The sequence below is a fragment of the Saimiri boliviensis genome, chromosome 2, assembly GCF_048565385.1.
Source record: "Saimiri boliviensis isolate mSaiBol1 chromosome 2, mSaiBol1.pri, whole genome shotgun sequence".
Lineage (NCBI taxonomy): Eukaryota > Metazoa > Chordata > Mammalia > Primates > Cebidae > Saimiri > Saimiri boliviensis.
In genome coordinates this window covers 197,253,134-197,270,568 of record NC_133450.1, presented here as the reverse complement: position 1 = coordinate 197,270,568, position 17,435 = coordinate 197,253,134, and the positions used below count along the sequence as shown (strand labels likewise).

The window sequence follows — 17,435 nt, the reverse complement described above, 5'->3', positions numbered from 1 at the left end:
TTAGTAACATATTTATGCATAACTTGTGTTAGGAAACTCATAGTTCTATTGTTAGCATAATCTTCAGGGTGTTTGGACCTTTGAATAGTCAATCTTTACAGTTAAATCTGGAAACAAAAGAATAAGTCAAATATGTCAATCATTTAGTTCATAAGAAAAAAGCAGGCAGAAATATTTACGTATATGACCAATTTAATGATTTGCATTTGTCTCGAAAATGAACTTTGAATTTAATAACCAAGCTTTTACTTTCAGTTACCAAGTGATGTGATAAATCTTTTCAGTAATATTTTTCGATTATATTCATACTCTTTGAAAATATGAATATAATCTAAACTAGCTTAGTAGCTATTTTAGTAGACTGATATACTCTTTAAAAGTATGAATACAATCTAAGCTACATTAGTGGCTAGTTTAGTAGACTGATTTACCTTTTAAAACAATTCGCACCTATGTGTCTGATACTATGTCTCCTTTGTATTCTGTCTTGACCCAGTGAATATTCTAAAGATTCAAATGCTGTTTTGGGTGGATTTGCCTCCTGCAGGATGGTGCACATTCAGAAAGTCCACTCATTTGTCTTATATCATCCACATTGCTCAGTTCATCACTGATGTCCTCTGCGGTGTGTATATCTGAATAATGGCATTTGGTTTTTCTGTGCCTAACTACTCTAGTTCTTCTAGGTCTAGGAAATGTAGTTTCTTGCTTTATCTCCTGTTTACTTGGGGGTCTGTGCTCCTGGAGCTGTAGGCATGTGGGACTGTTACAGTGTCTTCCTGCTTGGGAAGCATCTTCACTTTTGGAAGGACACTTGAGTCTTTTTCCAGCAGTTGAAGAAAGCTTCACGTGTTGGATTGTAGTTGAAGATGGCCTCCCATAGTTTGATTCATTGCCATGTGCATGTTTTTCTTTTGAGAGCTTGCAGCATATATTCTGGGGGAAGTTTTCACTTCTGTGACTTCCTCTCAGAGAGAGATTACTCGATTCTCTGCTTACAGATCTCTTTCTAGATCCAACACACCAGGATTTGGATCTGTGAGTAGTGGACCTTGATCGTCTTTGGATTCTTCTACTGGAGTGTGAACCAATTCCTACAAAATGGGAGGATTGTCTACACTTCAATCTCTTTTTTCTCAAAGAACTCAGTTTCCTGCCATCTCTCTTAGGAGAAAAGGCATTTTCTGAAATGCTACTCCAAGAGGGGTCTCTCTCTCTGGATTTGCAACTTTTCAAGGATCTTTCTCTGGACGATCTTTGAAAGGTCTTTGGTGAAGAATCTGAGTATTTGCTATTTTCTTCTTTTTTCTGAAAGTTTATCTTCTGGCCAAGGCTCAAACCCCTTCTTTCCCTTAAACTGTATTTCTGTGGTTGCACCTGATTAGAAATTGCTGGGGTATCAAAGGGGTGTGCAGTTGTGTCACTCTTTCCCGGATCATGGACATGATCAGGAAACAGCTTTATTCCTTCTGTCTTTTTCTCTTGAACTTTTTTTTTGCAATTCAATAAGCCTGGGTACCTTTCCCTTGGAGTAGCCCATTTGTGGAGTATATTATTTGTAGAAACGATGCTTTTGTGGTCACCTGATTCGGCTTCGTCTTTGATTCCACCATAGATTTTGCTTACTGTTTTATCATAAACGGGTGGGATTTCAGATTTCTTCAAGGAAGAAGTACTATTTGGAAACTGTTTTGAGCCTGACAGGGGCCTCTCCTCTTTATTCCATTGACCCTGAGTGTTTTTAGGCTGCTTTGTATTATGTTGAGATATCAGTAGAGTGTGATCCTTAGGTAAAGGTGAAATAGGAGCTGATGCAATGGGCTTCTTTTTTACACATGGTGAAGCAGCAGAACATTGATAGATGGCTCGCTGGTCATAGGTCTCCATGTTGTAAGGTGAATGAACAAAACTAATAAACTCATGTAGGAAATGGTGGGTATATTGCAAGAGATATGGTTCTAGGAAGTGAATAAAAGACTCACTGTCCAAGTCATATTTTGTCATGTGATGGAGGATGGTGGTTAGGATATTCTTTACTGTGTAGCCATAATCTCCATAAACAGCTGTTAGTTCCCGTTTCAGCCAGGGAACCAGCCGGTGTAGGCAACCAGGGTTTCTTTTAAAGTAATTAGCTGTAAAGTGCTGTTGAGGTTTGTAGCCTTGAACATGTGTCACCCAAATTCCAGAATAATACAGAGCTCTTCTGAACTTTAAAACCATGTGATCTCTAAAGTAGCCCAGGGACATGGAGTTTGGTTGGAACTTCCCTCTATCCCCAAACTCCCTCAGTAACTCTTGGATAGTCCACTCTCTCACTGGCTTGAGTTTTCTTTTGATATCCTCAAGGCTCAGAATGAGATTATTGTTTTGAGAAGACCCCACATAGTTTTCCTCGTCTGAGGGAAGAACTGCTGAGTCTTCTTTGTTATCACTTTCTGGCTTGATGGGACAAGACTGAGAAGGAAAGCACTGCACACTGTAAGAAAGCATGGATTTCTTCCTTGATCTTGAATATAAAGAGCCATTACCACTCTCGTTGGAAGAGGGGTTCCAATCAGACTCATTCTGAGGCCCCTCCGAACAATTAGGACACTCACAGTCAGATGAGAGATCTAATGACATTGCCATAATATTGGATTATATTTCACAGTTGAATATGAGAAAAATTGGCTCAAATCAATTCCTCACTTGCCATAAAAAAAGTCTTTTAAAAGCACTTCAATTGTTTCCAAAATATATTTTATATCCATGGAATAAATGCTAAAATGAAGTTAAGAAACAAACTGTTCCTCAAATTAATAATAATGTGCTCATAAAACCCAATGTGGATAAGGCAATGGGGATACAGGCACAGATTTTCTTTTTGTCTCTCAAATTAGTTGTTGCAAACTCTGAAAAGTAAATTATAAATAAACATCAAAATTTAAGTACTATATTCTTTGACTTAGCAATTCGAATTCTATAAATTTAATCTAGATGTTAGAACTTATATGTGTGTGTGTGTGTTTGTGTGTGTGTGTGTGTATGTATGTGTGTGTATATATATCTATATATATAAAAGTTCCATATATATGTGTGTGTATGTATGTGTGTATATATAAAAGTTCCATATATATGTCCATATGTATGTTCCATATATATACATATATATATTCCATATAATATGTATCCTATATGTATGTGTGTGTGTGTGTGTGTGTGTGTATATATGGAACTTTTATATATATATACACACATACATATGGAATTTTTATACACACACAGGTGTGTGTATATATATGTTCCATATATATGTGTGTGTATGTATGTGTGTATATATAAAAGTTTCATATATATGTCCATATGTATGTTCCATATATATCCATATATACGTTCCATATAATATGTATCCTATATGTGTGTGTGTGTGTGTGTGTGTGTGTGTGTGTATGGAACTTTTATATATATATATATATACACACACACACATGGATTTTTATACACACACACGTGTGTGTATATATATATACACACACACATGGATTTTTATACACACACACATGTGTGTATATATACACACACATATATGCACACATGCACACACATATATAGATTGACTTTTTTTGTAATAACAAGAAACTGAAAATAAATATCCATCAGTAGGAGACTTGTTAAATAAATGATATTTCATTCACAGTATTTAATATATCAGCCATTTAAAACATAAGGCAAAGTACATGTTAGTACAATAAGATTGCTGAATACATTTAAAAATGAAAAGTTTATATAGAAATATGAAAGACTGTCATAAACTCATAGACAGTAAGCATTTATTTCTGTTAGTATTGTGAACTAAAAACTTGAAAAATTTTCCCATTAGGTATAACAAAATAATGCTAACAATAATTATGTATATATACATACATATATCCATATGTATATATACACAAATATACATATGTATATATATATACACACACATATGTGTGTGTTGGAGAGAGTGTGTGTGTGTGTACATATGTGTATGCTAAGTTGAGAGGAAATAAGCAAAATTGCCAGATGTTAAAGAACTAGAGTGGCTCACACCTGTAATCCCAGCACTTTGGGAGGCTGAGGCAGGCAGATCATGAGGTCAGGAGATCGAGATCACCCAGGCCAACAAGGTGAAACCCCATCTCTACTAAAAATAAAAAAGAATTAGGTAGGTGTGGTGGTGCACGCCTGTAGTCCCAGCTACTTGGGAGGCTGAGACAGGAGATTTGCTTGAACCCAGGAGGTGGAGATTGCAGTGAGCTGAGATTGCACCACTGCACTACAGCCTGGGCAAGACTCTGTCTCAAAAAAAAAAAAAAAAATAGAGATAAATAGAAATCCAGAAAAGGAAGTGAGTTCTAATACTGCTAGTTACCTATATCTGGTGTTATTGAGCTTTAATTTTGATAGAACTGATAGTTGCAGATGATCAGGGACAAAGAATACACTCTGTTGAAGGTTAAATATCTAATAGAAAATCTGTGTGTCCAGCTGTTTACAGCGTCCCAAAACATGAATTAGAAAAAAAAAACCCACAAAAGAGTCAACAAAAAACATTAGAAGAGCTATTACTACAAACAAGTAATTGTGTTAGCAGACTAAGTTTAAACAATCGGTTTTCTTAAAAATCTTGAGGGTAATTAACATTGAGTTCCATACTGATCCCAGGCAATTGGTAGAGGCAAACCCAAATTTTCTCTGGAGGAATGCAACTTAAACCCATGACACATTTCCTATATATTAGTTCACAATCAAAAATCACCAACAAACCAAAAATCAGTCATCATATGTCTATGTCCACAGAAATAACAGAGCAAATCTGGCTCTGAAAAGAATTAGAAAATGATACACTGAATATATTCAATCAATGAAAGATGTTTTGAAAGTATTACAAATAAAAGAGTCTATAAAATATGACAAAAGAGATTTGAAATATAACCAGATAGGATTTCAAGAAATAAAAATATAAATATTAAAATTTCAAAATGAATGGATAAAATAAACAACAAAATAAACATAGATGAAGAGCATTTTTAGTGCATTAAGATGGAGATCTGAAAGAATTCAGAGAATGCAGCACAGAGAGGAAAAGAGATGGAAATTTGGAAGATAATTTAAAGAAAAATTTAAGTGAGACTGTTTAAGATTTTTAGGAAATAATAGAAAAAAATGAAGGAAAGGTGATATTCAAACAGATATATTTAGCAACTTGCCAGAATGTGTAAAATATGTAAATCATCTGTTTCAGAATTACGATAAATTCCAAGTATAATAACTAAAAAGAAATCCCCTTTAAAATAGATCAAAGTAGAACTGGTGTACACCAAAGATAAAGTGACTGCCCGGTTGTAATTACATAAATCAAACCAAAAAGAATTTATCTTCAAAGTACTGATTAAAGCAAACTTGTCATCCTGGAAATACATATTCAATGAAAGTTCCTTTCAAAGATGAGGTCAAAATTTGAATTTTGAGAGAAAGACATTTGTGAGAAACTAAGCCCCCAAAAGTTAAAGATCAATGAACCCTTCTTAAAAGAACATTTGAAAGATGTAGTTCAGAAGGAAATTATTCAAAAATGACTATGGAAGGAATTTATGAGATAAAAGACAAAATGGTAAACAAAAATGGTCAAGATATGGATCAATCTAAGCAAACCATGTATAAGACAATATTACAAATGTCTATATAGTGGGATTAAAATGAAAATAAAGCACTAATTTAAAAAAGTAAAACTTGGAAGGTGAGTAATTGAACTCAAAACATTTTAAAAGATTTTATTTTATTATGAAGACAGCTTAAAATATGTATTAAATTTAGACACAATTAAATATGTATATTAGAATGTCTCCAATAACCACTAAAATAATAGAAATGGGCTACATACAAACTTGTGAAAAGAGGCACAATGGAATAAAGAGGAAAACATCAATGAAATTCAATATAAAAATAAAATCACCAAGTAAAATAATGAATATAGAATTTCATTATGTAAATTTTAAAATTTATTTTAAATTTTGTAAAGAAAGCAATGGAATTGATGAACCCTGAGAAGAAGATAGTGTTTCCTACCAGGTGTTAGAGAGGAAGATAAATGCCATTAAGAAGAGACATGCAGAGGTCTTTAAAGATAGTAGGGGACGGAAGGCAGCAAAGCACACTGCCAGGTGTGTACCTATGCAACAATCTTGCATGTTCATCACATGTACCCCAAAACCTAAAATGCAATAAAAAAAAGGGGGAAAAAAAAAAAAGAAAATGTTCCATGAACATATATAGCACTTTAAGTAAAAGATTAAAAAAAAAAAAAAAAGATAGTAGATGTATTCTATTCCTTAGCCTAGGGGGTGGGTACTATGCATTTACTTTATTGTTACTATTTAAAACTTATATATGTTATATATACCTTGTATTATTTAATATTTAATTAAAAATTTAATTCATAAAAGATATACACAGCACAAGTTTGGATATACACAGAAAATTTCTGGCCAGCTATACAAAATGTGTAAACATATACAAAAGATGTATATGTTTACACCTTTTGTATATATATACACTTTTGTATATATTTACATCTTTTGTATAGCTGTAGTTGAATTTGATGTAAGGACAGGAAAACAAAGGCTACAAAGAGTTTCCAACTTATACTCATAATGTAATCTTTTAAACCATTCACATGTATTTTTTTCTAATTAAAAACTAAAAATAAAATCATATATCCCATAAAATAAATCTTGAAATCCTAATCTACACATTTTGAGCATTTGGGGCTGGCATGTTTGATTTAAAAAATGCTCACATTTTTAACATTAATATTTTTCATTTAGTTTGACTTCTCATTATCTAGACATTTTTTCCATGATGGAATCTACTTTTAGTTGTTTTTTTTTTTTTTTTTTTTTTTGAGATGGAGTTTCGCTCTTGTTACCCAGGCTGGAGTGCAATGGCGCGATCTCGGCTCACCGCAACCTCCGCCTCCTGGGTTCAGGCAATTCTCCTGACTCAGCCTCCCAAGTAGCTGGGATTACAGGCACGTGCCACCATGCCCAGCTAATTTTTTGTATTTTTAGTAGAGACGGGGTTTCACCATGTTGACCAGGATGGTCTCGATCTCTCGACCTTGTGATCCACCCGCCTCGGCCTCCCCAAGTGCTGGGATTACAGGCTTGAGCCACCGCGCCCGGCCTAGTTTTTTATTTTTATTTTTTAAATTACATTATTTAGCAAATTTACCTCCTGAAGGATTTGCAGATATCCACAGTCACTTGAGCCTTAGCATGCTGGATTTATTTGGTAGTGGATCTCCTCTGTTTTGTTTGCCTTAGCGACAGAATTTAGAACACAGGGCAAGTTCTGCTGTGGTCTAGGCAAGGAGAGAGCTCTACGTTTTCCATGAAGCTTGGCATATTTTGTTTCCCAGCACTGTCCCAAGTGCCTTTAAGATGCAATCCTGAATAAAATGAGATTCAAACCCATGACTTAGAGGTTGCCAGAACTCTAATGTTTTTGTAGACCAATCAGAGCCAAGATTTTAATAAGCAGTCGATTCAGAAAAGAGCAAGAGTGCTTGGTAGAATGTCATTTTTCCTGATGAATGAATTCTCTAAAGTAAAAGTTGCTGGTGTCCATATTAATATTTGGATTTAAATTATTTAATCAGAAAATTGTCACTTTCACTTTTAATGAAAGATATGAATAAACCTGTTAGCATGTATGCAAGGCGGGTTAATCAACATCTTGGTTGGTTGTTTACCAATATTTTGGACTGAAAATGATAGAAATGTGTTGATTATTTTTTGGCTAAATACCAGTTAATACAAACAACACAATTGGAAGGTCACTGAAAATAGGCCATTTTTCTTTTCTATTACTTTTATGACTGATAAGCTCCCTTGAAATTTAGTCATGCTTACCCAGGTATTCAACCTCTCTCAGATCCAGAATGAAACCAATTTAGCTCACAGGATATTTGGAGGGATTATATGAGCTACTCTGTGTTAGAGTTTGCCATCAAGTAACAGTTCAATAGAACAGACATTTTAATATTAATTTTAGTGTGCTTCATTGAGAATGCCCAAGACAGTGCATCGTCTTTTATAAAAAGTGTTTTACGTGATTTTTTGAACCCAAAATTGATACCATTTCTGCTACCCCTGTAACTTTTAGACAATATAGAACCACATATCTTTATACCTATGTCAGCAGTATGTAAGGGAAAGAGCATTACAGAAACGAGTTTTTGTTCTAGCAGTATCCTCAGCACGTACACATATGCTCCCTGAACCTCAGCTTACTTATGGGTGAAATGAAGCTTGTAGAAAGGTTCAAACAAGATAATAGGTGATAAAAATACTTTGTAAAATACAATGCTCATTAGTAATAAAGTGCACTCAAGAGCTAGTCCCCTATAGACAGTGCCTAGCCCAGTAAAAGAATACTCTGTAAATAGCTGTTGAAAGAAAGGAAGAAGGAGTGGAGTAGGAGAAAGGAGAGGATTAAGGAGAATGAGAGGGAAAAACAAAAGGAAAATCATAAGGGGGGGCCAGTGAAGAATCTGGTTTTTATTCATATGTAGTAATTAATACATACTTATGGGGTACATGTGATATTTTAATACATGCATATCATCTATAATGATCAGATCAGGGTATTTGGGGGTATTCATCACCTCGAATATTATTTCTTTGTGTTGGGAACATTTCACATTTACTTATTTCGAAATATACAATATATTGTTGTAACTATGGTTATCCTACTGTGCTATTCTAACCCTAGAATTATTCCTTCTATCTAACTGTATGTTCGTAACTTTTAACCAACCCCTCTTCACCAACCTCCAACCCACATTCTTCCAAGCCTCATTCTACTCTCTGTCTTCATGAAAGCAATTATTTAAGCTTCCACATGTGACTAAGAACATGTGATATCTTCTTTCTGTGTCTGGATTATTTCATTTAACATAATGATCTCAGTTTTATCCATGTTGCTGTAAATGACAGGATTTTATTCTTTCTTATGTCTGGGTAATAGTCCATCGTGAGTGTATACTACGTTTTCTCTATCCATTCATCTGTTGGTTCCAAATCTTGGCTATCGTGAGTAGTGCCGCAATAAATATGGGAGTGCAGACCTCTTTTTTAAATTCTGATTTCCATTTCTCTGGACAGATACCCAGCAGTGGGATTGCTGGATCACATGGTAGTTCTATTTTTAGTTTTTTGAAAAACCACCATACTGATTTCCCTAATGGCTGTACTAATTCACATTCCTACCAACGGTATGTGAAAGCTCCCTTTTCGCTGCATCCTGACTAGCATTTGTTCTTTTTTGACTTTTTGGTAATAGCCACTCTAACTAGGCTGAGATGATATCTCATTGTGGTTTTGATTTGCATTTCCTTGAGGATTAGTGATGTTGAGAATTTTTTATGTATCTGTTGGCCAAGTTTCTCTTTGAGGTGTTTATATTTCAGTCTGTCTCTTCATTTTTTTTCCTCCATCATTTTCTTCCTTTCCTTTTCTTATTTTTACTTCTTCAGTCCCTACGTTCCCTAAATTATGAACCAGCTTAGAAGGGAAAGGGTTGTTGGGAGATTGACTCATTGGCATCCAAAGTGAGATATTTCCAGTGGTTTAGGAAGATCTTAAGATAACAATGACAGGATGATGCTTTATAAGTAATCTAATCTTTGATAGCCAAGAGATCAGATTCTTCATTTTTCCACTTGAGTCCTTAGCTAGATACAGCTAGTGCTCGACTTAATGACCACGGTAGGACCGCGGAACGGTGGTAACACGATTTGGTCGTAAGTTGAGTAGGCTACACGTACAGTTGAAATGGTGCACGCGGAGATGGTAGTGCTGCCAGAAGCTGGTCCGCACTGTCATATGCCCAGCTGGGCAACATTTGCGCTGCCAGACGTGGAGCAGTCGTGGCTAGCGATTGTGGTCCTAAAGTCGAATGGTGAATGGTAGTAAGTTGCATAGGTCATAAGTCGATCAATACCTGTATTTGGAAGTCTGGCTCTTCTGACTTTATTAAAGTCATGTAGCTTTAGAGCAGAGTTTCTCCACCTTAGCACTATTAAGGCCAGATAATTCTTTTCTATGTACAGTAGATTGTGAAGTACCATCCCTATTCTCTACCCACTAGATGTCATTAGTACTTCCTCCACCCCAGTAGGACAACAAAAAAATTTCTTCAGATATTGTCAAATGTCCTGGCAGGAAAGAATTGCCCCCAGTTGAAAACTACTACTCTAAAGCATAAAATTATTGTCTTTCGAGCTAGTTTTCCCTACTCGAGCTGGAGCAGTTCTCCTACCACAAAGCTATAGCATGTGAATTCATGGGAAGTATCAAGTGCAAAATAGTTGAAAGAGCATGAACTTTGAAGCCAGAAAAATCTAACCTTGGACTTTGACATCATTCATTTGTATTTATTTTTCATAGGCAATTTAGTTAACTTCTCTGTATTTTATTTACTTAATCTATGTACCAGAATGTGGAATTTTCCTTCATAACACTTATCACCACCAATTATATATATAATTTTTCTCTGCCTTTAAGAATATAAGCTTCATGACGAAAGAAGTATAGAGTCTTTTGTTTATGCACCACTGTGTCCCCATTGCTTAGAATAAGTCAGACATGTAGGAAGGTCTCATATGTACTTGTTTAATAATTTTTCTATAAGTAGCACAAAGTCCACGTCTAGTACATAGCAGGTATCAACAACTGTACTTTCTGTTGGTTCTTATTATTCACAGTAGTTATGTTCTGTAATGTCACCACAAACACTGAATTAAGCAACTACTGATCCATTGCTCCTAGGGGAAATATGGGGTTAGGTTCCCTTGGGCCTCTGGTAACATTTTCATCAAAAGAACAATATATACCTTGTTTTATCTGTGTCTGTTTCAAGAAATTTTGTTTTATATATGTTGTTGATTCATTAACATTGAACTCACAGCCAGTAGCACTGTAACTCATACCTGAACTGACTTCATCAAACACACGTGTTTTCTCTGAAGGCACATTGTGGTTTCTCTTGCACTTCAGAAAACCAGACAGCTTTTCAGAACTATATTTGGAGGTCATTTGAAAGAGCAAAATCTTTAACAAAAAGGCATAAATATGCAAAAAATACATGGCGCTAACTTGTTATGAGTAAAACATGGGACTTAACTTCCTCTCCTCCCCTCAAACTTGAAAGAAACTCAGAGACCAAAGTGTAAGTTGGGTAAGTCCAGCTTGGTGAGTAGATGAGTTACACATAGGGCACTCCTGGATGGTGGCAGGACAGCTCTAGAGATCTGTGGCCCCACCCATCTCTAAACTCCTTTCAAGCTAATTTTCTGGCTCTTTGCCTTCTGTGTTTGAGAGAGGAGACTGTCCTTCTCAATAGGTTCTCAGATACTCTCTGGGATGTTGGGTTCTCAGAAACACCTGCTTCTTGGCTGGGTACAATGGTCTTGGCTCACTGCCCAGCCTTCAGGGATAAGGCAGCAGACATATGCCCTTAAATGACCTGGTGGGGGACCTGTCACACTGCATGAATAGACCATGGAAAGAACACTTGTTTACAGTATGATAGCTGAAACAAGAAGGCAGAATGTCACCTTGTTCTACCTCAGCTGTGAATATGTACCCTGGTGTGTCAAATATTTTACTACTCTGTACATGCCCATAGATGACCATGAAAATGTCACCATCATTGATTTGGAGGTTACAAATAAATTCAAGGATGTGGACAGATTATAAATACAGAATCCACAAATAATAAGGATTAACTAAATTCATGGACAAAGTCAGTTTCTGCAAAAGGATAAAAAAAAAATTCTTACTAACTTAATTCTCAGGGAGAGTAATGAAACTTCATCCCAAACTAGGTATTTTCTTCTTTTTATCTAACAAGAGAATATGGCTTCTCTCACCAAGGTGCCCCCTTTACCAACACACAAAAGAAAACAGGAACTACAACTTCATGGGTGAATACTTTGTTCCTGTTCTATGTTCCTTGTGATTCCTCATTTTCCACATATTTGGAAAATGAGTTATCTTATTGTTATTGATTTCTAGTTAAAGTGCATTGTGGTCTGAGAGCACACCTTCTTTGATCTCTATACTTTTAAATTTTTTAAGGTGTGTTTTGTGGGTCAGAGTATGGTTTATCTTGTTGAATGTTCCATGTGAGCTTGAGAAGAATGTACAATCTGCTGTTATTGGATGCAGCATCTATAAATATCAATTAGATCAAGTTGATTGACAGTTAGGTCAGCCATAACCTTACTGATTTTCTGCCTGTCTTATCTATCAATTACTGAAAGAAAAGTGGTATTGAAGTTTCCAACTATCATAGTGCATTTTTCCTTTTCTCCTTGCAGTTCTATGTGTTTTTACTTCATGTATTTTGATGCTCTGTTGTTAAATACTTATCTTATTGAAGAGTTTACCCCTTATCATTATATAATATCCCTTTTTATCTCTGATAATTTTTCTTGTTCTGCAATTTGGATTGTTTACATTTAATATAGCTACTTTAGCTATGTTTGATTAGTGTTAGCATAGTATATCATTCTCCATCCTTTTAGTCTAAATCTTCACATTTAAATTGGGTTTCTTGTAGAATGGGTCTCATTTTTTAACTAGTCTGATGGTATCTGTCTTTTATTGGTGTATTTAGACCCTTTACATTTCAAGTAATTATTGATATAGTTGGATTAATAGTTATCATGTTTTTAACTGTTTTCTTTTGATTGCATTTTTTTTTTTTGCTTATTTCATTTAATTAATTAACTTTTTGGTACTTCATCTGAGTCTTGCAAACACTCTATGAGGGAAATATCTTGGATTGGTTTCCATTTAGAGATAAAGAAACCAAGATTATTAAAATAAAGTGATGTAACCAAGGTTACATACAATAAAAATGACAGGAAGAATTTGAAACTTGTGAGTGTTCTTTACATGACAAAACATTATCGATCAAATCCTCAGCAAACTCAGCAATAGAACTCTGATGAAGATTCCAAACTACATAAAACTATGCCCTCAAAATTTCTAAAATCTACATGCCTCCCCAAGGTTTTTTCCTCTCCAAAACCAACCTGGGAATGTGTTAAGAACCCAGAATTTTTGCTTTCGTTAAACCTAAACACCATAGATTAAATAATAGCCAGTGAATAACAAATTCTAACATGGTTAGCATAAGAGCAAGAGCAAAAAGGAAAAATATACCTTTTACTTCTTTGCAAAAACTGGTATTATCCATGAAAATCAAGCATACAGTATCAGGGTGCCAGGTTTCTTAAAGAGCAAGAAAAAAAACGTAGCCCTGTTCTCAGCCAGGCTGTTCAGTTTTATCTTCCCATAGACTGGGGTCATTTAAAATGAATTGTTACAACCTGGCTCCTGAATGACGATCTGTTTCCCTATAAAAGTGCCTCTCCCTGCTCTCATGGGGAAGGGAGGGAGGACAAAACTGGCTTTAAGCCCAAACCATAATTTTAGTAATTACTAAACCAAGTGACTGCAACCATAATTGAGTCATTCAAAACCAAACGGCAACAGTAATTATTTTGTCAAATTTGAATAAAAGAGAGTTGTTTTGGAGGGAACAAGCGGAGTTGAGCTAAGGAGACCTGAACTGTCAGCCACAGAGCAGGAGGCCTTTTCCAAGCAGAGACAGTCTTCCTGGCACTGTGGTTCTCTTTTGTGACGATGATAGATGTTCCTTGTTGCAGATTATGGCCTTGTCACACTTAAACTAATCTCTCTTTGTGTTTTCAGGCCTAGATCATTCCCTTGGGCAGCAGTCATCAATTTACATGGAGAGGCACCTAAAGAAACACAAAACCTATTTATCACACTTGCTGAGTGTACTAACAGTGACTTCAAGCCAAGCATGGACCCACATTTCAATCAGGCTACACCCCTGCAGCATCATAAATAGTGTCCAGATATATTGTTAAGAAAATAGATGGAAGAGGAGAGAGAGACTCATATGAAATATGGGGGTCAGTGAACTCCACCCTCATATGACCACCTTGGTGTCTATATGAATTCAGTATATCTAGATAATATCCAAACATTTTAAAATCACCTGCTTACTTGGGAGTGGACACTTCACCATGCAGTTGATGAAACAGAAACCATATTAAGCCATATTAGGTTAGAAGTACAGAAACAAGAGAGGCAGCGTTCATATCCTTGAATCGTCTTCCTTCTAACTAACCAACTATTGTCTGTACATCCAGTTATTAATTTCAATACAGATGATATTTGCTGCTTTCCCTTCTTAGGTTCTGTGTTCCACTCAGAATGGTCAGTACTAACTCTGCTCAAAGCTGAGTTTGCCCCACTTTTTCTAAGGAATGTACTTTCTTCCCAATGTCATAAATTTTTCAGGCTTCACTAAAGATGCAAATGACATTGGTGGTATTCTTTATGGTCAGAGAGTTAAGTGGGAAGCAAATCTTTCAATGTCAGTGGATTCAAGGTCCTAGAGTCCCATCAATTCAAAGGGAAATGAATTGAACAGAATCAGTGCTCACTTATTTGGAATAATTTTGCATGTTTCCCCTTCCCCAAATATTCTTTTCTTTGTTAATATTCATGTCACTTGCATGTATAATGATCTAGAACAAGGCTAGCAAACTATGCCTTCAGGTCAAATCATATTCTCTGTTATGGTAAATAATGTGATATTGGAACACAGCCATGTCTGTTTGTTTGCCTGTTTTCTATAGCTGCTGTCCCACTGCAAGGGCAGAGCTGAGTAGCTGCTACAGAGACCATATGGCTCACAAAGTTGAAAATATTCACAATCTCACCCTTTACAGAAAATATCTGCAGAACACTGATCTAGAATGTGATCCGAATTTATTTATTTTGAATAACTTGCATGTTTTCCCTCAAAAAGATCTTCTCTTTTTTGACTACTCCTATCAATTTCATACAGCAAGCTAGAACATACTACACATGATTTATTTTTACTAGTTTTGCATGCTTTTTTCCCTTGAAAAGTTCTTCTTATGTCGGTATGTCTTGACACTTTCCCAAAATTAATTTTTAGTTGAGTTGATGTATTTTACTCTTCTTCTTACCGAGTTTTCGTTAGAAAGGCGGATGTTGAACAATGAGAACACATGGACACAGGGAGGGGAGCACTACACACTGGGGTCCGTTAGGGGGAAATGGGGGAGGGACGGGGGGGTGGGGAGGTGGGAAGAGATAGCACGGGGAGAAATGACCGATACAGGTGAGGGGAAGGAAGGCAGCAAACCACACTGCCTTGTGTGTACCTATGCAACAATCTTGCATGTTCTTCACATGTACCCCAAAACCTAAAATGCAATTAAAAAAGACCTAATATATATATATATGTATATATATATATGTATATATATATATATATATATGTATATATATAACTGGACTGAATTTTAATAATGTAAAATAACATGAAATCTGTTCATGATGCCAATAAAAGATAGAAAAGGGAGGAGTTGTGACTACAATAAAGAATTACACTAAAAATTTATGTTTATATGTCACTGGGGATACTCCTCATCTAACTAATCACAATTAGCTCTACATCCAAACTTAAACTTGTGGCCAAACTACTGTGAAAGATAGGCAAATTGCCTTAAAGCTTTAATTGCCAAATCAGAAAAATGTGAATTAAGAAATTAATATTTTTTAAACTTAAGAAAGTAAAAAAATGCACAACAAAAATACAGAAACAAAGGTGAAATAAAAATAAAAGCAAATGATCCTGAAATAGGAACCAGAAAGATAGAGGTGAATTGATAAAGCAGAGATAATATAAAACGATTAATAAATGAGAAGCCTCTGGGGTACTGGCTACAAATACTCATACTTTGGAGCCAAAAAGGCCTGCGTCTGAATCTCAGCTCCACGACTTAATAGACGTGTGACCTCTGATGACCTATTCTCCTTCTCATAGGAGAGGAATCAGATGTGCAGATAATCAGAGGCTTTTCAATGGTAATGTGCATAAAACCACAAGGTGTTACGATAGTTACACAGGAAAGTCAGGCAACAACCTCAAATGTTCAGGAAAGGACTTTCAAAGGAGCTAGAAATATATGCTTAAGAATGAAGAGTTGGCCAAACAAAGATATGTCCCTGGCACCAAGTAAATGTTACATTATAAGATAAATAATATTTACAAATGTATTTATTTAAGAAAAACTCAAATTTATTTGTTTATCTCCTACTTTATGAGCTTTTTGAAAATAGAATATGCCATCCGTTTGTTGAAAAAATGAAAAACACCTCCGTCTTTTTAACAAATTCACTGAGATAATTTACATGTCATAAAATTTACCCATTTGAAGTGTATAATTTAATAAAGTTTAGCAAATGGACCAAATTGCACAATGATGACCACAGTTCACTTTTAGAGCTTCCTTGTGTCCAGTTAGTGAATCCTCATTCCTATCCCTGTTTTGTGATCGACAAAACTGACACCCAGAGAAATTATTTGACTTTCTTATGGCCATAGAAATGAGTGTGATAAACAGGTCTAGAACTCAAGACTACTGACATCCTTTATGTCCACACCCACTTCAGTATACTGTACAACACTCTCTGCTGTGGTAATCTAACAATAATTAAATATGAGAATCAGGCATTATATTCTCTTTTTTTATCGACAACCATATTATGATTGTTTTTTAATTTTCATTATCATTAATAAGGATTATATGATAAAATATAACATATGGCATTCATTCTCACCTATTCTAAGCATGATGTGCATAGATTGTCTGCTTCAGAAGAGAGGCTGTCACAGCATGTGGCAGCTCCAGCTATCTCTGAGTTTCAAATGTGCTCAAAGGCTCTTTAGTCAGTGTCATTTTCAATTTTAATAATTATTTGCCTAGTAGCCAACTCGGCAAACTCAGTCCAAGATCTTAAAGTCTATCAGTAAAATGAGTGATAAAAACAGGAACATGCATTAGAAATCCTAATCCCACGTGAGACAGGCTTGTATGATCAAACTTTTACCTAACAATATCAGAATCTTAGAATAGACAAATGGAAACAAAAGAAAAATCAGTAAGCCTGCGGTGTGGTCATAAGCAACTTAGCTTCCTTTTGTCTATTAGACTTGATTTTTGATATGTGTAGCTTTTGTCTGCTGATCAAGAAACCATCAGATATCAACATTCTGTGAATAGTGAAATTGTGTTAGTCCCAGAGTACTACCTTGATTTTCTGTGCTGTTGTCAGAGCGTGACAAAAGTGGATTTCCCATAAACTCTCTGTGCACTGATGATGTTTTGGTTCAAGCTTTGAGTAATGGACTAAATCAGCTCTCTTAACAGGCATCTGTTCGTAACTCACTAATATAGCATGATTATTTTGTGAAAACAAGCACTTTTCAAAAACACT

General features: G+C 35.4%; 1 protein-coding gene and 1 long non-coding RNA gene across 2 annotated transcripts in view; one reads left to right on the top strand and one right to left on the bottom strand.

The window, feature by feature from the left end:
• Window positions 1–17,435, top strand: part of LOC141583763 (uncharacterized) — a 259,520-nt gene that overhangs the window by 189,825 nt on the left and 52,260 nt on the right. The gene's annotated exons all lie outside the window — the stretch shown is intronic.
• On the bottom strand, window positions 513–2,622 carry LOC101048608 (uncharacterized). The gene is given in 2 exon segments (XM_010336004.3): window positions 513–560; window positions 562–2,622. Coding segments are annotated over 2 exon segments (2,109 nt in total).